General features: G+C 46.2%; 8 protein-coding genes across 8 annotated transcripts; 5 read left to right on the top strand and 3 right to left on the bottom strand.

Moving 5' to 3' along the window:
• Nucleotides 1-836: 836 nt before the first annotated feature.
• On the top strand, nt 837-2,191 carry F4822DRAFT_433765 (uncharacterized protein; the record flags this gene model as incomplete). Its single annotated transcript, XM_051461895.1, has 3 exons — nt 837-1,197; nt 1,337-1,505; nt 1,606-2,191. 3 exons carry the CDS (start codon nt 837-839, stop codon nt 2,189-2,191), a joined length of 1,116 nt encoding a protein of 371 aa, XP_051309604.1.
• A 460-nt stretch (nt 2,192-2,651) lies between these two features.
• F4822DRAFT_53079 (uncharacterized protein) lies at nt 2,652-4,846 on the top strand. The gene is made up of 2 exons (XM_051463613.1): nt 2,652-3,587; nt 3,725-4,846. Exons 1-2 carry the CDS (start codon nt 3,112-3,114, stop codon nt 4,536-4,538), a joined length of 1,290 nt encoding a protein of 429 aa, XP_051309603.1. The 5' UTR covers nt 2,652-3,111; the 3' UTR covers nt 4,539-4,846.
• Nucleotides 4,697-5,599, bottom strand: F4822DRAFT_53087 (uncharacterized protein). Its single transcript, XM_051463614.1, has 2 exons — nt 5,226-5,599; nt 4,697-5,149 (listed from the first exon to the last, which is right to left on the bottom strand). The coding sequence occupies exons 1-2, from the start codon at nt 5,487-5,489 to the stop codon at nt 4,856-4,858; spliced, it is 558 nt and encodes a 185-aa protein (XP_051309602.1). The 5' UTR covers nt 5,490-5,599; the 3' UTR covers nt 4,697-4,855.
• A 422-nt stretch (nt 5,600-6,021) lies between these two features.
• F4822DRAFT_52840 (uncharacterized protein) lies at nt 6,022-7,943 on the top strand. The gene is made up of 7 exons (XM_051463612.1): nt 6,022-6,426; nt 6,481-7,080; nt 7,136-7,153; nt 7,210-7,233; nt 7,284-7,392; nt 7,675-7,753; nt 7,837-7,943. Exons 2-7 carry the CDS (start codon nt 6,608-6,610, stop codon nt 7,839-7,841), a joined length of 708 nt encoding a protein of 235 aa, XP_051309601.1. The 5' UTR covers nt 6,022-6,426; nt 6,481-6,607; the 3' UTR covers nt 7,842-7,943.
• Nucleotides 7,944-8,096: 153 nt separating this feature from the next.
• F4822DRAFT_417740 (Myb/SANT-like DNA-binding domain-containing protein) lies at nt 8,097-10,318 on the bottom strand. Its single transcript, XM_051459465.1, has 2 exons — nt 9,597-10,318; nt 8,097-9,507 (listed from the first exon to the last, which is right to left on the bottom strand). The coding sequence occupies exons 1-2, from the start codon at nt 9,960-9,962 to the stop codon at nt 8,626-8,628; spliced, it is 1,248 nt and encodes a 415-aa protein (XP_051309600.1). The 5' UTR covers nt 9,963-10,318; the 3' UTR covers nt 8,097-8,625.
• A 1,647-nt stretch (nt 10,319-11,965) lies between these two features.
• F4822DRAFT_52793 (acid protease) lies at nt 11,966-13,911 on the top strand. Its single transcript, XM_051463611.1, has 2 exons — nt 11,966-13,410; nt 13,465-13,911. The coding sequence occupies exons 1-2, from the start codon at nt 12,225-12,227 to the stop codon at nt 13,587-13,589; spliced, it is 1,311 nt and encodes a 436-aa protein (XP_051309599.1). The 5' UTR covers nt 11,966-12,224; the 3' UTR covers nt 13,590-13,911.
• A 2,149-nt stretch (nt 13,912-16,060) lies between these two features.
• Nucleotides 16,061-22,120, top strand: F4822DRAFT_52759 (non-ribosomal peptide synthase). The gene is made up of 3 exons (XM_051463610.1): nt 16,061-16,102; nt 16,167-16,258; nt 16,391-22,120. The coding sequence occupies exon 3, from the start codon at nt 16,509-16,511 to the stop codon at nt 21,822-21,824; it is 5,316 nt and encodes a 1,771-aa protein (XP_051309598.1). The 5' UTR covers nt 16,061-16,102; nt 16,167-16,258; nt 16,391-16,508; the 3' UTR covers nt 21,825-22,120.
• A 233-nt stretch (nt 22,121-22,353) lies between these two features.
• Nucleotides 22,354-23,860, bottom strand: F4822DRAFT_52726 (uncharacterized protein). Its single transcript, XM_051463609.1, has 2 exons — nt 22,894-23,860; nt 22,354-22,812 (listed from the first exon to the last, which is right to left on the bottom strand). The coding sequence occupies exons 1-2, from the start codon at nt 23,439-23,441 to the stop codon at nt 22,428-22,430; spliced, it is 933 nt and encodes a 310-aa protein (XP_051309597.1). The 5' UTR covers nt 23,442-23,860; the 3' UTR covers nt 22,354-22,427.
• Between the last annotated feature and the right edge of the window lie 704 nt (nt 23,861-24,564).

Genomic DNA, 24,564 nt, shown 5'->3' with positions numbered 1-24,564 from the left:
AATGATCATTTAAAATGACTCCTACCTTGGTCACAAGTACTGTGATGTAATTATAAGATGGGGAGGTTTTGTTAAGAGAACCCGGTTGGATGGTTGATCCACCGACACACACATGTCCGACATGTTCGGTGAGATGACCATGCCTAAATAGTATCCAGGTACACATCTAGGTATCTAAGTACATAGGTGTGTGCGAAAATCATCTTTTTCATTTCTTAATTGGTTATATTTATTTCCACTCTGGTATAATCCTATTTGCTGATTGGATACCATCTGAATGGCACACACATAGGTCTAATGTTTAATATGTATTACGGCGTACGCAGTACAACTAATACAAGTACACATACCGAAATATTCCACCCTCGGCCGAGTAGACGACAAGATATTCCCTTTGCTTCGATAAGCTACTTTGACGATACCTCCATCATGGCTTCCCATACGAACTCCCATACGGATATACGGACCTACGGACCTACCTCAACTCATAATCCCCCCCTCCATCAGGGTGGCTCAGACTAAATGTCTGACTATCGGCTCGTGGAACTTATCGCTATCATGTCGTGAGACGTGTCATTCCTACCTATTTGTGTTGTGGTGCGAATATGCCATGTGCTCGAATGTAGATGGCCGGCGATCAAGGAGGACTTCCCCCTCTTTGGTGGGAGGGAAGAATATGTACCCTTCGGCCTAATGTCTGCCTACTTGTTGCCCCATGCGTGACTACATGTGGCAGTATTTAGACTACCCGTATGTCCTACTTCGTGACGTACTAGTGTAGGTCAAGTTCTTCCTTTCTATTATCATCTCCTAGGCATACATAGCACCTTGTTAAGATGGCCGTCGCTCTAGTCCCTTCAAAGGTTAGGTCTTTCTTTCGTCCTGGCTTGAAGAAAAGGAGAAGATCAAGTAATTCATCCACCGAATGTGAGCCTAAAAAGCTTAAGGATGCGTCGACACACACTACTCACGATGATACCAAGGTTGGTCCTGATCTCCAGCCGAATAGCAAGTTCTTTCGTGACCTACCCATCGAGATTCGTAGAATGATATACGATCTTGTTTGGATTGGTTCTTATGATCACAAATACCATGCGGTTCGTGGGCGTCATCTCCATTTTCAAAATGGTCACTGGCATAATACACGATGCGTCATGTACGAGGATGATGAAGACTTGGATTTAATCCAGAAGAATAGTATGTATACTTTCAATTTCTGTTCATCCTCATAGCACTCCCCGTGTTCTCTTATAGCCAGATCTTTCTCTCCCTCTTCCACGACTTTAACTCGCTCCATTAATTTTCCACAATGACAGTGGCTAATATACGGTCACAGTGGATAGAATCCATGGTTCTGGAAGAGGTGACCTTCTAATGTGGCAAAGAAGACTATCTTCAACCTGGGGTTCTCGTCATTGGAGATGTGAAGAAAGAATGCAATATGGTGGGAAGAGTAACATAGATCGTACGAACTTCATGTCCATGATGCTAGTCTGCAAACGCATGTAAGTCCCCAAATAAACATATGTACTATGGCGCATGTCATAATCTTTCGTGTCATTCGCTACTAAATTTGGCACTTTTGGGCTGACATGAGACATACAGGTTCCCCGAAGTTGTCGAGTCAATCCTAGAATCGCATCAATTCATATTCAACGACTTCTTCTCGGCACATAGATTTTTCGTCTATGATCCTTCGCCATATATCCCCCATATACGTCATCTGGACTTATCGCTCAACCTTCCTTTCCACGCATATGCACCATTGATTACTGGTGGACCCAAAAGTCGTACAAGAGATCTATTCGACGCCCTGCGTGGGGTTTCATGCTTACATAGCGTGCGAATCTCTCTAGACATTTACGACCGTGGGCCATGGCGAAAGATCCCCGAGAAAGTTATCGCAGCACAGTTGAAAGACTTGAAGGTGTTGAAAACCTTCACTCTCGAGTTGCCACCATTGCTACCCATTAAGGTACACCCATCAAATATGGAAAGCCTTGACGGTCAAGAGGATACATCATTCAAGGTTATACGCCGCCCTCCTTTGCGTTACTGGCAGTTTAATCCAGGTGAAGTGGATCGGTTTACGTGGGAAACACATACGAAGGGTCGAGAAAGTCACTGTTTCATTATCATGGACAGAGAGGGGATGAGCATACCAAATCCCTACTTGCTAGACTTTTTCTAAGAGAAAATGTTAGAAAAAGCGAGTGTGCGTGTTGATTGGTCTTCTAATGGAGGTAGGACTGCGCAATACTTTGAAGGCGAATATCATATGCCTAGTATCAGCTTAGAATGATTCGCTGAAAGCTGTGCCGTCTGAAGGAATGGCGGACGGATCAATGTTCATTTGATAAAGACAGTATATGGTCAACACACATTCCTTCCATCACATCATACCGGCATTAGTTCTCATTATGCATCATCCTATTGTTACCCCCTATTTCCTCCTTTTCGAGGTATAGTCATTATGCTGAAATCTATTGCCATTACACCTGCGTAATTATTATTGTTGGCCGCCATATAATAATATAACTACCAACACCTTTTTTTCAATTCAGCTCATAGGTGAGGAACACTGCAGAATGCCGGATCAGGATATACCCTATGCCTTAGTGCGATAGAGCGCTCACCGATTTCTATTAGTTTTTCCACATTCTCATCACGTCCTGCACGTCGTATCGGCTGGATCGTATGTAGGAATTTGGGTTACATCGGCCAAGGATTAGATAGGCAGCGCGGTTGAAAGTAGACGATTCCTTTAGGTAGCTTGGCTGCTTGGGTACCAACATCCAATAAGCTATATGCGCTACCGCCAGATACCACCTCGCCGCAATCAATTCCCCTTTTAAGATTATATTATATAGGTGTTGGCGATTATCATCCAATAGGATACCAGACGAAGAACGCTTACCATTCCATCGGAACCACCACAAGCGCAGGATATGAGACTCGACATACGGGCCGTACTAATGATTTCGCCTTCCGATATGAAGGGGCACAAGGCTACGGCACATATAAATGTATGAGCTTCTCGCACACCAACATAATCGAAATTACCGTTGTTACACCACATAACGGCAGAGTTATGTAACGACGAACAAGCCGATGCCAGGCGCAATGTCGCTCAAGGCTATTGTCACACCAGCTTCAGACCCCGACCTAGTCCGTATGCGGGATACGGCCGACCTACAGCGTAGTTCGATACTTTTCGGAAGGCTGCCTTTGGAAATTCGGGATATGATCTACGCTGAATGTTGGAAAGTGTCGGGACTCAGCCAGCACGTATTCATGCAACATGGTCATCTGACGCATTCGCCATGTGTTTTGACTACCAACGAAGTCGATGAAAGGCTGGAGGAGCTTCAGATGATGGTAGAGAATCAAGGAATTCCGCGGGGATCACGCACTCGTACTTTAGGTGTAAGTGACAAGTGGACCTCGAGGTTTTCCTCTCCTTGGCATGAACATTGGCGGTGCGAAGAGGAAATGAAGGCGGTCGCCGACACTAAGGATACATGCTACGGCTACCGACGACCTAGGCGCGCTCTTTTCTTGCCTATCCTCCTGACTTGCAAAAGAACGTAGGTACCCCTATTCTTCTACGACTTATGCTTGGCTACCCGTATCATTCTACCCCGCCCCCATTTCAATTTACTAGAAAGAATTAAGTATTATTACAAACTTCCAGGTGTGAAATCAAGCTGACATCTTGGACTAGGTATCTCGAGGCTCGACCCAGCCTATACAAGTCCGTGACCCTTGTGTTCACAGACCTACCCGCAGCACACGTGTGCCTAGCTCGATCCCCCTTTACTACAACCTCACAACTACGTTCTCTAGCTTTCTCGCTAGTTCTCCCCTTCGAAACCCTGCACCAGCATCGCCTACACCTCAACCCCTCTACGCCCGCAGGTCCTTGGGCAGAATTGTGCACGTTATTGTCGGATCTTGTTCGCTTCGCCGCCCTGCGCGACGTCACTATCCGACTTGGTATTTCCTCTAATTCCGCCGGAGACGTTCATTGTATGCATAAGAGCGATGCTCCAAATAGCGGTCACGAGGCTCCGGAAGTAAGATCTTGGTGGCAGGTACGAGAGCGATGGGTCTTAAGCGCGGTCCGTGGGATGCTGGCGCGACATCTCGTCGTGCAACTCCCGAGTGTCGAACCTACGTACCGCCGCCCGGAGTGGTCGAGGCCGTATAACTATCCCGAGGTGAACGGCGATGGGAATGGGAAGGGTGGAGTTGTGCCGTTCCGCCGACTTGAGCGTTATGCTGTGCTACCGCCTATGCTGTTTTGCAAGGATGGGCGTGTTGAGGTTCATGTGGATTCATCACGTTCACCTCCGCCTTCTTCTTCTTTTTCTATTACTTCTTTTACGAGGGGCCCGGGACGTTCGCGCGACACTTCTATAGCCGCCACTTCTGATTTGGAGGATACAGGCAAAGACGGAAAGAGAGTAACACTGCTCAGGCTAAGTGAAACCGTAAAGGTGTTAATAAGCAGCCTTAGGCCTAGAGAGACCTGCTGAGCTGTCTGGAAGACGTAAATACTGGGAATACGTAGAAATCCACCAATTAATGTCAACCTGTGTACCTACCTAATTAAATAGCAAAAATACAGATAGCTAGAGTGAAAGAGTGTGCGCGGATAATTTTCGAAGCACACATTTAAATAAGGAAATCTAAATAACTATTGTACCGAGATATTCTAAGTTTCCCAATATGATTCTAATGTATGACAAAATAATAAAACACGCCAACCTCCTAACAAATTGTATCGTCTACCTAGGTATCTGTACTGGGATTCGTTCAAGTCATAACAGGTGAAGGGGAGAGAGGGAACGCACTAGCGAAGACCGAAACGCGAAGCGTAAGAATGGATAAGCGATGCGGTTAGTATGGAAGTCGGAAGGACTCGAAATATAATTCCTTGCAGATCCAAGCTGCTTACAATTCCAATAATAATACCCATGGCCGCGCTAGCGACTAGAATTGGATCTTGGTACCTTGTGCTGGGGCTGCAATAGTAGTGCAATCCGATGGCCGCGCAATACCCAAGTATACACACGAGGAAGGTGGTAGTTGATGGCTCAGAGAGAAGTACTGAGACGAGAGGCGAGTCCGTGACGGGTTGAGGTGGCTAGGTTATCTGTGAGGTTAGCGTGGCCTCCATTTGATCGAAATGTATCGAAATAAATCCCGTCAGTGATGCTTACGTTGTTCATAGCCGACCGGCTGTGGTGATAATCGAAACAATACATCACCCGAGTAGGCATAATAGCAACAGCTATCAAAGTGATTTCAGCACACAATATACAGCTCCGATGACTTCTTTTAGGCCTAGCCATATCTCTCGAGTATTTAGACGTCCGAAGTAATGAGGGGTCGGTTCTGTATGTGATCGGGCACGTAGGAGTAGGTCCTCGAGCATAGTCTATCCTTCCTTGATAATTTTTCTCTAAGCAGCTGTCGCTGGGCATGTCTTGGAGGCTCGGCGAAGATATACGAGTACTCGGTGATATATGGTCTGATACGCCCTTCTTTGTCGGTCGCTAGGTAAACTTTGAAGTCGCTTGGATTATGGGTCTTCGTAGGCTTGGGATTGTCAGTAGTACCTATGTCAGGAGTTGTGGACCATGGCCTACCTTGTTATATACAGCGCCTATGCGACGCCTTTTCACGCTCTAGCGAGCGGTACCCTGGCGGAAAGAATACCACCAACCTTCTCAATCACCTGAGCAATATACGTGTATTGAATAGTTGTCCGAGAGACATTTGATGCTATGTCGGTTTCGGGGGCCAAGAGAAAGCATGAAGAAGATATAGTGATGATCTCAATGTAAGGAAGGCTGGAAGGAAAATTTGAATTGGATTGGGTCGAAAATCCGGTCGCACAAGGTGTTGCGGCCTCGTCGGGTATCAGTCCAGCCCCTATCAAAGCCACTTTGCAAATCAAACAGGGTTTAGAGAAGCCCAACCTTTTAGCTACTTACTCGTCTACCTAAATCTTCGAGACGGTTATCTTTAAAGCCAAGATCTTAATAGCTCAAGTACCCTAAGTCTTTAAGGCAGTTATCTTTGAAGCGAAAAGCTTAACAGCCTAAGCATCCTTTCCATCGAGCCGAGCCCAAAATATCGAACTCTACAATGTCGAAGCGGTAACGGGATGCGTCTGCGCGTTCCGAATGCTGCAGCCCCGCCCTGACTAGTCGCAACACGAATGCAGTACTGGAGGGCTAAGAATTTGGACCATCTTGGAAGATTATATCGTTACAGATAGTAGCCTAAATTGTGTCAACATCAATTTGACGTGATAATATAGAGCGAACCGACACCGCCGAAGGGTCTCAACCTTAATATTGAGACCATTTCCATAATCCCGAACTATAGAATAACATCTCGAGACTGCAATCATTAGTGGGTGCAATTAACGCCTAAAAGCGTCATCATCACTCACAAGTTTCTTGTTAGGAAAAAAGGAGAGCCATACATCGCCACTACGGGGACGAAATCGATTAGTGATTCTAAAGTGACGGGACATTATATAAGGAAACGAGATTCGAAAGCCGCGAGTACAGGCTGCCGTATAGCTGAAAGTATGCGGGTCATTCAGTGTGTGCCCGGCTCTGTTGAGGCGGGTGCGGACACTATAGTCAGCACGGGACCTGAATCCGGGTACGTCATTCCATCCAATGAGTACCGCATTGCGGAGATGTTGGATGCCATGCCGAAAGTTCCTATCAAGGGATGCTACGTCATTTTGCAATCGCATTGTCTACCAGGCTGGATAGCCACAAAAGGGGTTGGCCCTTACGCCCGAATGGGGGTGGGCGCTCCTCTCCTTAACATTCTTGTTAAGTCTATTGCCTCAAGCAACAGGAATGGCCCATGGATCCGCTTTCTTCGGGGCTTTGGCTTAGTCGGAGGGATTTTATTTTACACCGTTCCCGTCGTGACGTCGACTATTCCCCGCGGGTTGCGGATTGCAAGCGGCGTGAGCTCGTTAGCAACTGCTGTTGTAGTAGTACCACTCCGTACACTGGACGAGATCCCCAATACTGCCTGGATTATGTAGGTGAAATATGCCCCGCACTCGCAGCCATTATCGCTAATGAGTACTCCAAAGAACGTATGCCGTACCTAGGTATGGTCAATTTGTTTCTCCATCTATCTCTGGTTGCAGCTAAATCTCATCCCAAGCGAGCTTAGTAACCGGAGAAAATTGTTAGTATCATTTATAGAGACAGTTTGCTCACTAGCTAATGGTACCTTAGGTACCTCTTCTGTGTCATCGTCGCAGCAATCCACTTCTCTATTGCAATATCGCAAAACACCGATAATATCGTCAATGGCTTCACGATATATACCCGAATCGTCATCACCGTATGCACATATCTGATGTCTTTACTTTTCGTTAATCATAGTGTATCAGAGGATACACCGATAGACCCAACCTTTATAACAACAACAATGACCGGAATGTGAAGGGTTGCTTTATTTCATTTACAAATCCATGCGTGCCCCAACAACCATACCGTTTATACACAACTCCTCGTTTCCCTTATTGACTTTCATGATTAGTATACATGGTACGCTTACCTGTTGATGTCATTTGTCATTTTTTTACAGTTGTTGCCTTGATGCTTCTCTTACGTTGTTTTCTAGGTTGGCTTTGGGTCGGCGAGCTTTCGTTGGACAACATTCTGTCTTGCCCTCGTTTTAGGCACTATCGGCCAACCAACAGGTACATATAGATTCCAGGGTCCCCACGGACATTTCAACGATACTCGGTTTTCCTTTCCACATTTCCTAATTCTATATGAATAGACTGAACAGGCATGGCCTCAGAGGCAGTTCGACCGCACCCTGCAAGGTGATTGACGGCGTAAGGTTGAAGCACTATGATTGGTGTGGGTACTTCGCCTATGTATGTCCTGGCGATTCGCTGGGTCCAAAGGTATGGGTTAGGTGTCAAGTAGACTTCTGGTGTTCGCGTAGGATTGGTTTCTGGGGATTTACGTGAATTTTACCAGCATTAAAGAATGAAGTTCCTCATACAGCTAAATGATTCATGAATGCGATTGATGACCGCCACTATCTTAACTAGAGCTGATAGCAACAAGAAGTATAGAGTAAAAGCGCGAGGTTTCAATTGCTGGGAACGGCGAGTAAATATTATGTCTAAGGGTGATGTTCTAATTGTGAGATGCTGAGGTAGAACTTTGTGTGACGGCTCGTACAGATGTAGGGTTTGTTCAAGGAGTAATATCATTAAGTTGAGTAAAGTCGTATATACTGTATATACGTACCCTGATCATAATGCTGCTGGCGAGATAGAGCAACAAGGAGCCGACTCCGCCAGAGACAAACAAAGGTCGCCATGACTACCAAACGCCATAATTACAAAGTCGTAGAAGCTTTCATCTGGCAATAATAGGTCTTGAGACAAATGCCCTCCTAGGGCTCTTTATAGAAGCCATGTCCCTAACAACGCACTATAGCATGTGCTCCTTTTGTTCCATCATAGAACACCTGTGCGCCAAACGCCACGCACATAATCGTCGTCTGACCGTCTGTCATGAATAGGTTTCTAGCTTCCCGAAAGCTTAAACACTTTTAATTTGCTTCGTCGCCAACTCTTCCTCCTAAACCTAGCCCTCCACCTGATAGATTCCTTTGGTGAACATCTCTCAATCTACCAACCCAATGTCTTCTTAATGCTGGTGTCATTTTAACAAAAACCATCGCCTTGTTTTCATCTGTCAACGCTTTCTCTGCTATTTTGAGTTGTAGGTCGGCATCTTCGTCTGCGAACTCGCGGAAGAAAATCTCGACAGCTTGTTCTGGCCACTTAGGAGGATTACGACCTTTGAGAGCTTCGGCGAGGGTGAGGATACCGTCCTCAAGTATGGCTGGAGTAAAAGACGAATGTGTCACTTGCGATGCCGAGGGTGTAGTAGTAGTTGGAGGAGGTGGGGGTTGTATGGACGAAGATGACGCCGTATTAATGGATTGTTGAGTATAAAAGTTGGAGGAAAAACGAGAAGGTCTACCACGACGTTTCTCCGGGTAGGCGGGGTTTGGATTAGGATTTGGTCGTTTTTGAGCTTGTGTATTCGGGACGTGCTCATCTGGAGGTGTCAGTGCGCTTGGGTTTGCGGTTATGGAAGTTCGGGGCGGAATGGTAGTGGAGGAAGGTCTCTGAATGGTTTGTTGCGGCATGGGAGGTGTTGGTACAGGTTGGCTTATTGGTTGCGTCTGTGGTGTCGGATTTTGCGTTGGAGTCTGAGCGTATATACTCGCATCGAGAGCGGGATCTATAACTGTCTGGTCCGCGGTGCTCGGTCGATTGGATAAAGTACCATCTGGATTTCTCCGCCTCGGTTTCATAATACGCTTCGGTGCGCCACCAGAACCGACGACATCAGGAAATAAGATCTCCATGTATTCTTCGTGATCGAATGGTCGACCTCTCAATGCTTTTGACAGTGGTTCTTTCTACAAGTCGGAATCGGGAATCGTCAGCGCTGGGCGTTTAGAAAGTCTTTACACTGTGAGTTAATAGAGATGTACAACTATCCGCTTACCTCGAAATGTCTTCTCCAAGCTTCTTCGTTTGCTGTAACCATCCTGGTAGTGGGGTTATATAGGAATTCGGGGTCCTCCCTTAATCCTCTCCACATGCGAAACTTCTTACGCGCATTGTCGGCTTTATTAATTAGGTGACTCTTTTCAGGATACGCGCCATGCTTATCGCGTAGGGCGATGGCTGCTCGTTCCCAGGCACCAGACTTAAAGCTATGGTTTTCCTTATAACCCATCTGCATAGATTCGCAAAGCGATCTAAAGAAGGTCTCTTCATAGGATAAGTTCCAACTGAATCGCGGGGTTCTTCTATCAGCGTTACGGCGCGAACTACGCGTACCGGTGACTTCGACATCATCGTCCGACATGGTGATACTAGTAGTGGCGTTGTTAATGACAAGTAACACCAGTGAGCATCAATCCTCGTCAGTGTCAATATGGACGTCGATACTCGATATTGCTGTCGCTGTCGCTGCCGTTGTCGTCCTGACTCCAGGCGACGATTGCTCGACGTCGAGGGAGGGGGGAATGCGATTGGGGGGGAATGAGCCGTTCCCGCTCGAAGGGGGGAAAAAGCTGTTATCGCTTTTCGTTTTTGGTACGGAAAGAGATAAAAATGCGATGGAGGGACCTTATCGTTTTTTTTTTGGAGCTATTCCGGGGGGTTAGTTTTGGATCAATACGGTTATAGCTACCTAAAAACGAAAATAAATGGGAAATTGTGAGGTTGGGGGTGGGAAAAAGGTTCAGTTTCAAACGGTTAATCGGTACAAAATAATTAGGTGGCTGGAATAGTAACGTCACGTGTTTCTTTTTTCGCGTGTTTGTATGTGGCTTGATAATGTGCTCAAATGATAAATGATGTACCTAAGTATTGACGCTATGATTAGGTAATATGCATAGTCAGAGGAAATCGGTTGCTTTAGCTCGTCGCATTCAGATCTCTTCCCTCATTTTTACATCTTCAATTTCTCTACTACTAATTTCTACGTCCTACACCACAACATGGACTCCTACATTCTAATTATTTTAACTACCTAGGTATAATATCGGATGATCGTCTTAGTCTATTTCTTCCCCCGCAATTCAGGCCGATGAAAAAGTCTTATTGCAAACAAGCTTCTTCTAGTCTTTCCGTGCTGCAGAATACTTAGGTATACCTAGGTATGCAGATTATTGTGATTTCAATGCGGGTAAAGCTCTTGGACCTCTTTTCCATTCTTTACAAATACTAGTTCAAATCCCTTCTTCAATTTCCCTAATTGTCAATTTTCGCGAATAACTGCTAGGATCCGTGATCTCATTACCCCCAGGTTAAACCCTGTGTCGCTCTTGAAACGCCCCAGGATCTTCTTTCAAGCTTTTACGATTGGTTCCTTTAAAGATTCGAGACTAGGAATAGCTCCGTCTTTCTGTTTGGCCTTTGTCGGGGAATACGTAACCCTGTTCGAATTCCAGACTAGGGACCGTACCGAGGAACCAAAGCTAGCCATTTCACAAACCAACTCGCTTCAACTTCCCATAGGAGGCCTTTACCTAGGTACTACCTAGATGTTGTACCTGATCCCCGACCGTTGCGTAGGCACGGCCCTATACTACCCAGGTGTCTACTGGATATAGATGGTTATTCTATACCCCAGTCCAACCCGATGGTCGTTAATTTCTATCTCCTTCATTTACCTGGGTGCTTTACCTACATCAATCGCAATTATGCTTCAATATCAACCGGCTAACTGAGCAGGTATAATCCATGAATACCTAGTATCACATACAAAATACCTAACTACCTAGGTACCTAGGTAGGTACTGGGTAATCGGCAGTTTTGTTGGAGGCTGCGCCGGCAAATTGCTAGGTATACTGGTATGTATAAAGGATTACAACGCCACGAGGCGCAATTCTCCAGACTCTAAGTACTTATTACGGGGTTCATGGTCCCCCAACCCCCCTGCATTAGTTACTGGGGCTTCATATCCATTCAGATTCTTACCCCTAATAACCAGTCATATTCGTTATTGGGAATCTTCTTGTCCGTTTTCTTTACAGCCCCCACTACCTATGCCACACCATCCGTCTCCAGTGGATCTCGTCTCGACTGTCGACGGGGAACATGACGACGCAGATCCTATTCTGTTAGGACTTTTCAACATTCGAAACAAGATGCGCATCATATCCATGATTGCCCTTGGCTAGCTTGGCCAGAGCTTGTTTCTGATCTTCATGTAGTTCCATGTAGATCGAATGATGCTCTACTAGGTGTAATCCCTACACCCCTTTTTCCTTTCTCTTAGACTTGCTCTTCAATTCAAAAGGAGACCTCTTGGCTCTCATCTCTTGGCTTCTTTTTTATCTCTTCACTTCATCTCTCATGAGGCTCGTTGTCTGAGACAACTTTCATTCAACAGTTGCTTTATTTTTGTTTCTTTCTATTCGTCCCTCATTGCTTGTTGGTGCCCGTCAGCTTTACCGATTCTTTCTTTGTAGATTGTCCCACTTCATATCCGACTTTTACTTAGTCGAACCGCCAGTCAAAGTTGGGTTTCTCTTCCATCACTATTTCCCATTCAATCCACCTGGCGTGGTCATACATATTTTTTTTGCTTTTCTTTTTTCTTCTAGACAATCTAGAAAAATGCAGTCCTACGCGAAGTTGCTCTTCATCTTTGGGCTTTTAGCCTTGACATCCGCCTCTCCAACCAAGATTCAGAAGCGAGGTGTATATAAGGTCGAACGAGTTGCGAATCCGGATTTCACTGGCCGCAATGGTCCCCGAGCCTTATTAAAGACGCTCCGAAAATACCGGATGCCTATACCAGCTGCCCTTGCTGGTGCTGCTACACAGCAGAATGAGATGATTAGCAAGAGACAAAATCGCAGGAAAGGAAAAGGCAAGGGTCGAGGTGGCGCTTCGAAAGGTGGTGCAGCCGGCGCGGCTGGAGCAGCTACCGGAGCCGCAACTAACGGAACTGGTCTTGTGACAGCAACTCCTGAGGCCAACGATGTTGAATATCTTGCTCCCGTGAACATTGGTGGACAGACTCTAAACCTCGACTTCGATTCTGGCTCTTCCGATTTGTGGGTCTTCAACACGCAACTCAGTAAGGCAGCCACCCAAGGTCATACCGTCTACGATCCCACCCAGTCCAAGACATTCGCTCTTATGCAAGGTGCATCGTTTCAGATCTCCTATGGTGATGGATCCGGTGCTGCGGGTAACGTTGGTACTGATACTGTCAATATTGGTGGTGCCACCGTCACCAACCAGGCTGTTGAGTTGGCTACTGCGGTCTCCCAATCTTTCGTTCAAGACACCAACAACAATGGTCTTGTCGGCTTGGCGTTTAGCGATTTGAACACTGTACAGCCGGCGCCGCAGAAGACTTTCTTCGATAACGTCAAGTCATCTCTTGCTGAGCCTCTATTTACCGCCGATTTACGCGCGCAGGCAGTGGGCGCTTATGAGTTTGGCCGTGTAGACACCTCCAAATTCACCGGTGCCATGACTTGGGTTCCAGTAAACACTACCCAAGGATTCTGGCAATTCACGAGTGAGCAGTTTGCCGTCAATGGTGGAACTCCTCAAACGTCTACAGCCGGTGCGCAGGCCATTGCTGACACTGGTACTACCCTCCTTCTCGCCGACCCCGCCGTTACAAAAGCATACTATGCGCAAGTTGATGGTGCTGTTGATGACCAACAGCAAGGCGGTTTCACGTTCCCTTGCAATGCTCAGTTGCCCGATCTTCAACTCGATGTTGGTGGTAACATGGCGACTGTCAAGGGCACCGATATCAACTTTGCGCAAGTCGATGATCAGAGTAAGTTTTTACCACATAATTCATTCATAAACTCACGATGCTAACAAATAACAGCTTGCTTCGGTGGTCTACAAGCAACGCCAGCCGGCTTACAGGTTTACGGCGATATCTTTTTCAAGAGCAACTTTGTCGCTTTCAACGGTGGCAATAACACACTCGGGTTCGCGCAACACGTTTAGATGGGACTGTCATTTGTAACCAAATATGTACATCATTTCTTTGGGGGCTATGGGCACCAACTGTATATAGCATTTGAGATTTTCATTTTTGAAGGGCGTGAGCCAGGATATAGTAGACTTGGAGAAAATCTGCCTAGGACAGTAGATTTACACTGTGTTTGGCAAGATTTTGTACATACCCATCCATTTTAGAGGAACATTTATCATTGCAACACCACGAATCGTCTTGATGCAAAACATACGGTGCTCAACTATGAATGATGTGAGATGACCAGACAGTACACAGTACTCAAGACATGCACGATACTTGAGCAACTAACAAAACTACGGTACTCCATATCATTCGTATGGTATTTTACCTTCAGATGTATTCGCTAAAGTATTTGGACCTGTTCGAGGTGATTGTTAAAGGCAGCTTCGGTTATGAATGAGTCGTGTCAAATCTCTTACTTGAAACGACCCCTGAAGACGCGGCCTCGCCGTGATGAGGCCGTCATTAGCGCCTAATTACGCCGCACTATCTCAGATTAAGTAAAGCGGTAAGTGGTGAGTAAAATGGTTCAAAACATTCCGCGACTTACCTACGTCTTTGAATGAAGAAAATCCTATAATTATTAGTATGTGTCCCGCTCTCGAGACCTACTCAAGATAAGTGAAAGGCTTTTCTTCCTTCCGATCGAAATGCACGGCTGTGACTACGTTGGATTGCCGGAACGTGCTCCTCCCGAAGGCGCAGGCTTCAGACAGACCATGAAGGCGAAAACGCAGCCGCATCAGGTATTCATATCCTACTAGCATGCCTAAGGGACTTGATGTGTCTATCAGTTGGTTGGCGATGGAGGCATATTAAAACGTACCTACGTAGGTACCTAGGTACTTAAGCAGGCAGTCACTTGCTTTTTCTTTTGTCATATCCACGCGTAAGCGGTTAAGGGCTGGTGGATTAATTGGCTCTAGTTCCACTTACTGTGCCTAACATTTTAGGGAGCTGTTCAAGCAGCAAAAGGGTTGCAGGAGTAAGCTGAGAGCTCTAGGTCTCCCAGGTGGTTGCTAGCCTTGGTTGTCCGATTCGCCGGCCGAATATCAGTATGCGTACTTAAGTATCTCGCATCTTGAAGCTGAACATGGTGTCTAATTACGTAAAATTACTACCCAAGGATTCTGGACTCTATTAAATATGAAGTCGTGGTATATCCGAATACGTATCGTTTTATATACTAGATTCGTTTACATTTCGAGTCTAGGTGAGCTTTCCTACCCCAAGATACATCACAATTAATTGACCATGTTTAGGAACAGCGGATGATCATATGCGACTCAAATATGTTCCCAGTTTTCAAGCATCTACAGTACTTATAGTATGTACCTAGCCTATGGGAAGAGAAGAGAAGATCAGGCACAAGAACATTCCCCCACCCTCACCCTCCTCTTCAGTCCCACCCTTACTTAATTCAGCATTAACAGGACACCCATCACGAACAATTCCTAAAACTTTGAACCACTAATGTAGGTTAATGCACTGAGCTACGTGGTGAACCCGGTTCTCATTGTAAAAGATTTACCAACCACATGCCATGCCCGGATGATATGGTATCCTATTCCTTCTAAGAACAATTCAGCTCGAAGATCTCGAAATCTAGGGGACCTACCAGAGCCAAGCTAAGACACCCTCCAGGTGAGAAACCCCCATGATACGATGTCTACGAGTAACCTACCTATTTCGTCCCGGGGTCAATATCGATCCAGGTAAATCTTACTTAATGACATAGAACAAAGATATTATAGCTACGTCTGCCTGGTTTCTATCCTACAGATTCCCTCAGTTACCTAATCAAATATTTAATCGGCCGCGAATTTTCTCTTTTACCTACCCAGGTACTAGGTAGGTATCCAACAGTCTAGGTAAGCTACATCCTATGATAATATTCCACAAATAAATTCATATCAACTATTATTACAATCGTAACCTTAAATTGAATTACTTTGGTACTTATTTTCTAATGTCGATTTTGCGGTTTTCATTTCTCAATTCAGACCTACAAGCGTGGGGTTCACTTAGTGGGATGGTAACTAACACTCACCATTCTCTAACGCATATTTACGGATACTTCGGGTGGAATAACCCCTACAAGTCATCCCCCACCAGTCTAAATGAATTCAGGGAAATAGAAGAGGAATACGTAGGTCTAGGTGGCGGCAGGAGCAGCATTAACATCTGATCGACGTACAGCTTTCCCTATAAGTAATCGTAAGCAAGTCAGCTCTATATGTTATGCGGACATGTCGCAAATTCGGAGCTCCCATACACCTTTCTTCCAAAACATTACCGCCGAGCCTCTAAAGATCCCTACCGTTACAACGCCGGTTCTTCTAGTTCTTCTACATCGGAGGTCCTTCCCCTTGTCTATTAACCAGGTTTCTTCCCACTAATTACGAATTGTCAAATTATCAGATCCGTTTAAAGTTATCTGATCCGTCTCCCTGTGGAGAAGACGTGCGTTGGTGTCATCTTGGTTCCGTTCTAACGGCCCCTCATAAATACTAGGTACTCATCCTAACCATCCTAAGGCCGAAAAGGAATGTTGCTTCAAGTGAACTACTTCGGCGATCATTTCTCTCATACCTGTGTTAGTAGAATCAGTTGCCGTTGTCGGCAAGAATGGATACAGGTATGGAACCTTCATGTGCTGCGCTCTTTTTTTCTCCTTAGCGTTCTAGGCACTCTTTTCGGTGTCTTGAATCTTTCATAGGCCTGCTATCAGCAGACTCTGCATCTTGCACGACACTTAACAAGTCCTTAGGGCCCACACATTCTCTCGTCAAATATGCGAGTTTGAAAACCGTAGATCTAAGCTTTGAATCTTCAAGTCCTGACCATCGAACGGGAAACCGACCGAAGGCAAGATTCTAAATTCAACAATGAGCCAAAAGGATGCCGATAACTCGTGTGCCGACTCGGTCCACACTGACGAGGGTGTTTCAAGCGGTCATCTAACCACCCCACCCACAGATCTCGAAGAAGATGGCTTAACTACAGAGCAATTAGAACAGATATGGAGTTGGAACACGCCAGTTCCTTCGACGTTGAAGATCTGCATGCATGAGTTGGTGACAGAGCAAACGAACAAAGAGCCTAATCGACCAGCTGTTCAGTCATGGGATGGTACATTTACATACCAAGATGTGAACTCCAAATCCGACCAGCTTGCGGCCCATCTTATATCAGTGGGTGTCGCGATAGGGTCAATCGTACCTTTATGTTTCGAAAAGTCGAAATGGACCGTCGTGGCTGTATTAGCGGTCATGAAATCCGGGGGGACGTTTGCGCTGATGGATCCGAGCCAACCTGAAGGAAGACTGAGAACTATCGTTGAGCAAACTGGTGCATCTACAATTATTACGTCGAAACTCCAAGAGAACCTAGGTCAACGCATCGCTCCGAACGCAACACACATAGTCCTATCCGCTGAGCAGTTTCAAAACTATGACACCTCTTCAAGTTTGCCCTCTGTGCCAGTTAGTACAAACCTCTACATACAGTTCACATCGGGTAGCACGGGGAAACCTAAGGGTGTTATTATAACGCACGAGAATTATTCCAGCGGAGCGATACCACGCGCAAACATAGTCGGATATCGCGCACATTCGCGTGTTCTTGATTTCGCATCCTACGCTTTCGACGTCTGTATTGACTGCATGCTCTGCACATTATCAGTCGGGGGCTGCCTGTGTATTCCATCGGATGCCGACCGAGTTAACGACCTCAGTGGTGCAATACGAAAGATGAACGTCAATATGGCTCATATGACACCTTCGGTCGCTCGTGTCCTAGACCCTGACATTATACCCTCACTCGAGGTCCTTGGACTAGGAGGGGAAGCTATATCTGCAGGGGACGCAGCTGCTTGGAGTCGAAACACAAAAGTCATCAATGCATACGGCCCTTCAGAATGTACTGTCGGTTGCGCCGTAAATGGCGACGTCGGCGCTGAAAGTCAAAAGGCTCATGTTAGTATTGGTAGAGGAGTTGGAGGAACACTGTGGATTGTTGACCCTTCTAATCATCACCGATTGATGCCTGTGGGTTCAGTGGGTGAACTTCTAGTTGAAGGCCCTATAGTGGGACCTGGGTATTTAAATGATCCTGAAAGGACAGCTATATCGTTCATCGATGATCCGAAATGGCTTCTTGCTGGAAGCCCGCAGAACGAAGGTCGCAGAGGACGACTGTATAAAACCGGAGATCTTGTACGATACGATTCAGACGGAACAATTATCTTTGTCGGTCGAGGCGACCAACAAGTAAAGCTACGCGGCCAACGCATAGAATTAGCAGAAATCGAGTACAACATGCGAGATAAATTACCACCGGGGACTCGGGTTGTTGCTGAAGTTATCAGACCTGGTGGACCTGCTGGAGAGCCAACACTAGTCGCATTCATCGCGGAACGCGCAGGACTTGTATCAGAAATAGACACTCTCCTCGGGTCATTATCTCCACAGGTCCTAGAATCTCTCAAGGATATGAACACGGCACTTTCGGAAAATTTACCGATATATATGGTCCCAGCAGCATATATTCCATTAGAAGTCATGCCTTTGCTCGTATCAGCGAAGACAGATCGCAAGCGCCTTCGAGAGCTAGGACACTCACTAAGTAGAAAAGATATCGCTGGTTTCGCATCGGCGACCGTACCCAGAAAGGAACTCTCAACCGATGCGGAAAAGAAACTCGCTCAGTTATGGAACCAAGTCCTTGGCCAGGACACCGAAATTGGTGCTCATGATAATTTCTTCAACATAGGAGGTGACTCGCTTCGCGCAATGAAGCTTGTAGCTCATGCACGGACTCAAGGTATCGCGCTCACCGTCGCTGGCATTTTCGCTAACCCAGTGCTCTCGGATATGGCCCTCATCGCGAAACCTGGATTTAGTGAAGTTAGCGTTGGGATTCCGCCGTTCTCTCTACTTAGTGAAGCCTGGTCCGAAGAATCCGCTCGACAAGATTGTGCTGCTCTCTGCGATATTGATCCTTTAAGAATCGAAGACATATATCCCTGCACGCCTCTACAAGAGGGACTTATGGCTCTGTCTGCTAAGATCAGCGAAGCCTATGTCGCACAACGTGTAGTCGAGCTTGCAAATGAAACAACAGCGCAGAATCTTGCAAAGGCTTTCGAGAAGGCATCCATGGATTGTGCAATCCTTCGAACAAGAATTGTCCAAGTTTCCGGTTATGGATTGATGCAAGTAGTTGTTAAAGATGATTTTAACCGCAAGCATCTTTCCGGTCAAAGTCTTGACGAGTATTTGGTTCAAGATCGGAGCGACCCTGTCCAACTTGGCAAACCTTTAGTTAGATATGGTGTAATAACCAATGAAAAATCAACGGGAAGGTCGCATTTCGTCTTGACAATGCATCACGCTCTCTATGATGGGTGGTCAATGCCTCTCGTAGTTGAACGGGTCAATCGAGCATTTGACAACTTACCAACCGAAAGACCAGCCGAGTTCAAGCACTTCATCAGCTATCTAAACAACATGAACCGCAAAGATTCGGAGTCATATTGGCGAGAACGGCTAGATGGTGCCGATGGCGAACAATTCCCCTCTCTTCCCTATTCAGGTTATCAGCAACAAGCCGACTCCCTTTTAGAACACTATGTACACACCGAAAAACCTACCAGCGGTAACACAATTGCCACAATAATTCGTGGTGCTTGGGCCTTATTAGTCGCGACATACACAGCATCGAATGATGTAATATTTGGGGAGACACTTACCGGCCGTAATGCCCCGATTCCAGGAGTTGAACAGATAGAAGGGCCTATGATCGCGACGATACCAATCCGAATAGCTGTCAACCCTGAAGCTTCTGTCAAGGAATACTTGCAAGATATCCACGACCAATCAGTTGCTGGGATTGCCCATGAACATTTTGGTCTGCAACACATAAGACGCCTAAGTCCGGATGCTCGAGAAGCTTGCGAACTGAGAACTGGTCTTGTGTTACATCCTAGCACCGATGCGGATACTAATAGTTCTGGCGATAAACAATTAGCAGATGGCTTTGTACCAGCAGGTGATGCAGAAGCAGCGCAGGAAGCACTCAAATTCAATACTTACGCCCTGATGTTGGTATGTTCCTTGGATCCACAGGGCTTTTTAATCATGGCGAGTTTTGACTCTAGGACGGTCGCAAGCCCGCAGATGGAAAGAATGCTCCGCCAGCTTGGTCAGATAACGCAGCAATTTATTGAAAACCCCAGTGCCAAATGCGGTCAACTTCAGTCGTTCCTAACTGAGACAGATATGTCTGAGCTCACTCGCTTAAGTCGACTCGGCCCAAGAAGCTTTGCTGTCACTGCTTTAGTATCGGCTGATTGTGAAGTATCTGAGACATGGATTGTTGATCCGACTGACATTGAACGATTGCTCCCTCCTGGCGCGGTGGGTGAGCTACTTGTGCGATGCTCTGGAAATCCCGACTTGGAATTAATACCATCTTCCAAGTGGGCAAATGAGGGTCACAATGGTCAAATATACAGAACTCAAAAGCTCGCAAAATATGACGCAAATTATTCCATATCTTTCATTGAACGGACAAATTCCACCAAAACATTAACCGCCAGTTCACAACAAAAGCGTGTATCGGCAACTTCGGCTAAGCAAAAGAGTCTATTGCAAGCTTGGAGTAGAATCTTGGCAATTGATGAAGACGAAATTGGATTAAACGATAGCTTTTTCCAACTCGGAGGCGACTCAATCGGAGCCATGAAACTAGTATCTGAGCTTCGATCCAAGGGCTTGGAGTTGACAGTACCTGAGATTTTTAAGCACAGAACATCGTACGATATGGCGAAGGTACTCAGAGAAGGGAGGCGAGCGGGGGTCAAGTCGAACGAACTGATTTCATCCCCGTTTTCCTTACTCAACGTTCCAGGTGTGGAAACATTTATCGCAGATGCTGTTCGACCACATATCGCCCAGAAAGATCATAATATTAAAGATATCATACCAGCCAGGCCATTGCAACAGGTCGCGGTCAAGGGTACAATCCAGCTCCCTCGATACTCTGCACGATACGAATTATTCCACTTTGACGGGCATGTCGACGAAGAGCGCCTCCTCGGAAGCTGCCAGGAACTTGTAGCCCAGAACGAAATTTTGCGCACGGTTTTCGTAGAGAGCAGTGGGCAGTGCCTCGGCGTTGTCCTCGAAAAGCTTGAAGTGGCAATCGAAAAATACGAAATCGAAGGGGATTTAGACTCGTTCGCTCACAAATTATGTGATGTTGACGTCCAGACTAAAATGCCTTTAGGTTCAGCTTTCGTGAAGTTCGTATTTGTCCGAGGAGAGGGAACCAAGAGTTGTCTCATCTTACGCATCTCCCACGCACAATATGATGAGGTCTGTCTCCCCGGCCTCATACACCAGCTAGCATCCTTGTACGACGGCAAGCCCGCTTTAAATTCCATCCCATTCTCGTCTTTCGTATATCACGTCGTCGGGAAAGGTATTCCGCAGAGCATTCCTTACTGGCGAGACTTATTGAAGGATAGCTCTCTCACGATTCTGCGACCTAATCTACCTCTGAGTTCAAAGACCCCTGCTGCAGTCACCCGAACAATTGATATATCTGCACGGCTTAAGGATATAACGGTCGCTACGCTGCCTACCGCGGCATGGGCTCTGTGTCTCGCGAGGCGCCTCAAGCTACGGGATGTCGTATTCGGCGAAGTGGTTAGCGGTCGGAATATCGACTTCGCGCACGCTGATGCTGTCATGGGACCGACATGGCAGTATGTTCCTGTGCGCATACGATTCGAGGAAGGATGGCGGGTTATAGACCTGCTTCGACATGTACAGCATCAGCATATCGCGAGCGCGGAGCATGAATGTATGGGACTCGCTGAAATAGCACGCGACTGCGACGTGGGTTGGCCCGAGGGTATCGACTGGTTTGACTCGGTGGTACATCAGGATGTGAGTCACGTCGAGAATTTGAAGCTGGGGGGAGAGCTTGGAGCCATAGACTGCCGCCTCGAGACTGTATATCCGCATCTAGAGCCACTGAGAGAGTGGAAGGTACAGGCCTTCGTCGATGGGGACAATATGACGCTGGAAATAGTCACATTCCAGGATTGGATAGGGGTAGCGACAGGCCTGTTGGATGAACTAGAAGAAATCATGGGGACATTAGTGCGAAGGCCAGACGGGCCGATCTTCAAGTGAGTGATATAAGGATTTAAGTAGAGTAAATATCCAGGATACATATATAGGAACGCAGGTTTTTAAGTAGATACTTCTTGTTATATTAGTCGTTCTTTTAGGGTCATGGAATACTTCCCAGATTTAACGAGTGCCTTATGATGCTGGCATTTTGATGTGAAGGGGCTTCAGATATAGATGTAAGATTAAGTATAAATCTGAACTTACAGGTACTGTTGGGGGGTAAATGATGTTGTATTAGGATTAAAGTTGCAGCCCGAGACAGTAGAAATTTATTCGAAGCTCCAATTAGTCATCGCACCTTCCTACAGTAGGATTGCAGGTATCACCACTAGGTTGTTCAATACGTCATATCGATTAGAGCAGCTTTTAACATGGCACTTTCACAAAAATGGCTATATATAATATTGATGGGCTCATCTACCCGTGGTAAAATAGACAAGTATCAAAACAGATAATAATCAACAAGCTTGAAGGTTTATAGTCTAAAGCACACCACCCAAAATCACCTCCAATCCGTCATAGAAACATTAATCCGCACCAGTCGACGGCATCCACCAAACACCATGTATCAAATCACACACCAATGAATATGAAGTTGATCGATCATATTCTCGAATAAGCGGGTTTGCCGTCAGTCCTTGCCTTTCTACTCCTGTATTGATCTCGGTAGTTGTATCGCTCGTAGGTACCAAATCCATAGAAACCAAGACCAATTACTAACCAAATACCAACAAGGACAAGGCCAACCGGGAATATTAGAATATTAACTCCGGGTAATACGAAAGCGACTGTGCCGTTGTGTAATTGGTTCGTCATATCGTCGACTGCCAATGAAGCAAGTGAAAAGTCCGACATGACAACTTGATCCGAAAAGATGCCATTGACAAAGGCAGCCTCATTTGAAGAGACGTTCGTACTAACTTGCTGACCGGCTAGGTTTTTCCCTGTGAGCGTGACAGTGGGCATAACCAAAGCCTCCAATACACCCCTACCAAATTGTAAGCACCCGTGTTGGCCCGAAGAGAAAAAGACAGACAGAATCAAGAGGCATTGGAGGACAAGAGCTTACATTGTCATGGGTTGGGCCATCTGAGCCTTATCTATTTGACCCACAAACATATATGTCTGGAGAGGAGTAGGCGACGAATTCTGTCGCTTGGTTGGAGGAGCCTCAGTTTGATTCCCTTGACTGACTGGAGAAACTGAAGCCCCATTGTATTGAAGTCCGACCGAGATATCTTGTGGAGGAATGCCTTCAAAGTCCCCAAAAGGTGTTGATAATTGGAAGAGCCGTAAATCTGCCATGAATGTACCGGCGTTTTGGTCAAGACTGAATAAGTTATAGCATACCGCTGTGCCTGAGGGATTGGACGCAGCGGTAAGTTGAGATAGTGCTGACATGCAAGCTGCTGAAGTGTCTGTGTTCCATTGTGTCATATTCGTATCCGCTGTCGTCGAAGTCTGCTGCCGTCGCTCTATTGCATCGCCATCTCGTTCGTCGAATCTCGTTTCCAATCTCGTCGCACGCGGTTCGAACATACCTCCCATAGCGTGTTCGACACTAGCGAGAGCCGATGAGGCAAACAAAGATGCTAGAACAACGTTTCTCCAAGCCATGTTGACAAGACTTCTTCCTCTTAATTAAGTATTTGAATAAATATAATTTCAACGTGAATTAGCCGGCCGGCGGTCGAAGGGTATACTATAGCGGTAAAGAACGTATGGAACCTGCCCCTCTTGTAGCACTGTCGTGGATTTTGGATTTTCCTGTGAGCGAGGAACTCAAAAATTCGAATAGCGACGATCGGGACAGAGATCTAGCAAGAAAAGAGAGTAAAAGGGACCTGCCCACTAGAAGGGAAAGGTGGCTATGTTTTGTTTCGATTAAGAGATAGTTATGGATAGTAGGGAAAAAAAGAAGAGAAAAGGAAGTGAAAGATGGATATCAGCTCGATATCTTAGAACGAAGACTATGAGACATGGGGTCCACACGAAGACAACCCCCCAAGACCAACGAATGGTATGACGGTGGGTCGTTAACCGATGCTAGTTGGCGGCTTAGACAGATCAAGACGGAGATCTAGGTGTGGTCGAATGAGACAACCCAGCAAATGAGCTAGGGTCTAAAGACCTAGAACATAGAAAACGAAGACCTCGTAACCCCTTGTAGGCTATATTATGCTGTCATACAACATCTGCGACAACGAGATTCATGGTTATGATACAGATAATGGAACGAGGAGTCGAGGGCTGCCTTCTCTCTCTCATTCTAAAATATTCTAGTACTTTGAAGAGGCTTAGCTAGAAATTCGAGAAACGAACGCGACCACGGAGTCCGAAGCGAAGACGGCGGGAACTGGGCAGCACGACAATACGGAGTTGGTTGGCCCTGATTATTTTGTAAGCAAGCCCATTTCAAGCGCGACAATATGGTACTTCTCTATATAACCAGTACCTAGGGTATGCCTAATGTATACCTAAGTACGTTAATACTTCGTACACCAGTATTAGGTAGTCGTACAACGGGTCGCGGCATAGACAGACAGGGTAATGTGTTGGCTCTGACGCTTTGATCGTTCTGACATTTGTCAGATCTTCTCAACGATGCGACGTTGCTGAAGAAGGAGAAGGTTTCGAGAGGAAAGATTTCGGGAGTCAGGGCGCTAATGAGACGAAATGCGAATGAAAATGTACTAACGTGGTATGACTAATTAATTTTTAACCAATCGTATCTTTGCCC

Source organism: Hypoxylon trugodes (genome assembly GCF_022578975.1).
Source record: "Hypoxylon trugodes strain CBS 135444 unplaced genomic scaffold F4822scaffold_10, whole genome shotgun sequence".
Taxonomy (NCBI): domain Eukaryota; kingdom Fungi; phylum Ascomycota; class Sordariomycetes; order Xylariales; family Hypoxylaceae; genus Hypoxylon; species Hypoxylon trugodes.
This window is presented reverse-complemented; position numbering and strand designations above follow the sequence as displayed.

Excerpts from the sequence above, each read along its gene's own strand:
- F4822DRAFT_52793 (XM_051463611.1), top strand. The coding sequence starts at position 12,225 with ATGCAGTCCTACGCGAAGTTGCTCTTCATCTTTGGGCTTTTAGCCTTG. Across the intron at positions 13,411-13,464 it reads TGCGCAAGTCGATGATCAGA|CTTGCTTCGGTGGTCTACAA; the intron begins GTAAGTTTTTAC and ends AACAAATAACAG.
- F4822DRAFT_52759 (XM_051463610.1), top strand. The coding sequence starts at position 16,509 with ATGAGCCAAAAGGATGCCGATAACTCGTGTGCCGACTCGGTCCACACT.
- F4822DRAFT_417740 (XM_051459465.1), bottom strand. The coding sequence starts at position 9,962 with ATGTCGGACGATGATGTCGAAGTCACCGGTACGCGTAGTTCGCGCCGT. Across the intron at positions 9,508-9,596 it reads CTTGGAGAAGACATTTCGAG|AAAGAACCACTGTCAAAAGC; the intron begins GTAAGCGGATAG and ends TCCGACTTGTAG.
- F4822DRAFT_53079 (XM_051463613.1), top strand. The coding sequence starts at position 3,112 with ATGCCAGGCGCAATGTCGCTCAAGGCTATTGTCACACCAGCTTCAGAC. Across the intron at positions 3,588-3,724 it reads CTCCTGACTTGCAAAAGAAC|GTATCTCGAGGCTCGACCCA; the intron begins GTAGGTACCCCT and ends ATCTTGGACTAG.
- F4822DRAFT_53087 (XM_051463614.1), bottom strand. The coding sequence starts at position 5,489 with ATGCCCAGCGACAGCTGCTTAGAGAAAAATTATCAAGGAAGGATAGAC. Across the intron at positions 5,150-5,225 it reads GCCGGTCGGCTATGAACAAC|CCACCTCAACCCGTCACGGA; the intron begins GTAAGCATCACT and ends CAGATAACCTAG.
- F4822DRAFT_52726 (XM_051463609.1), bottom strand. The coding sequence starts at position 23,441 with ATGGCTTGGAGAAACGTTGTTCTAGCATCTTTGTTTGCCTCATCGGCT. Across the intron at positions 22,813-22,893 it reads ATGGCCCAACCCATGACAAT|GGGTGTATTGGAGGCTTTGG; the intron begins GTAAGCTCTTGT and ends ACAATTTGGTAG.
- F4822DRAFT_52840 (XM_051463612.1), top strand. The coding sequence starts at position 6,608 with ATGCGGGTCATTCAGTGTGTGCCCGGCTCTGTTGAGGCGGGTGCGGAC. Across the intron at positions 7,234-7,283 it reads CTTAGTAACCGGAGAAAATT|GTACCTCTTCTGTGTCATCG; the intron begins GTTAGTATCATT and ends ATGGTACCTTAG. Across the intron at positions 7,393-7,674 it reads ATACCCGAATCGTCATCACC|GTTGGCTTTGGGTCGGCGAG; the intron begins GTATGCACATAT and ends GTTGTTTTCTAG.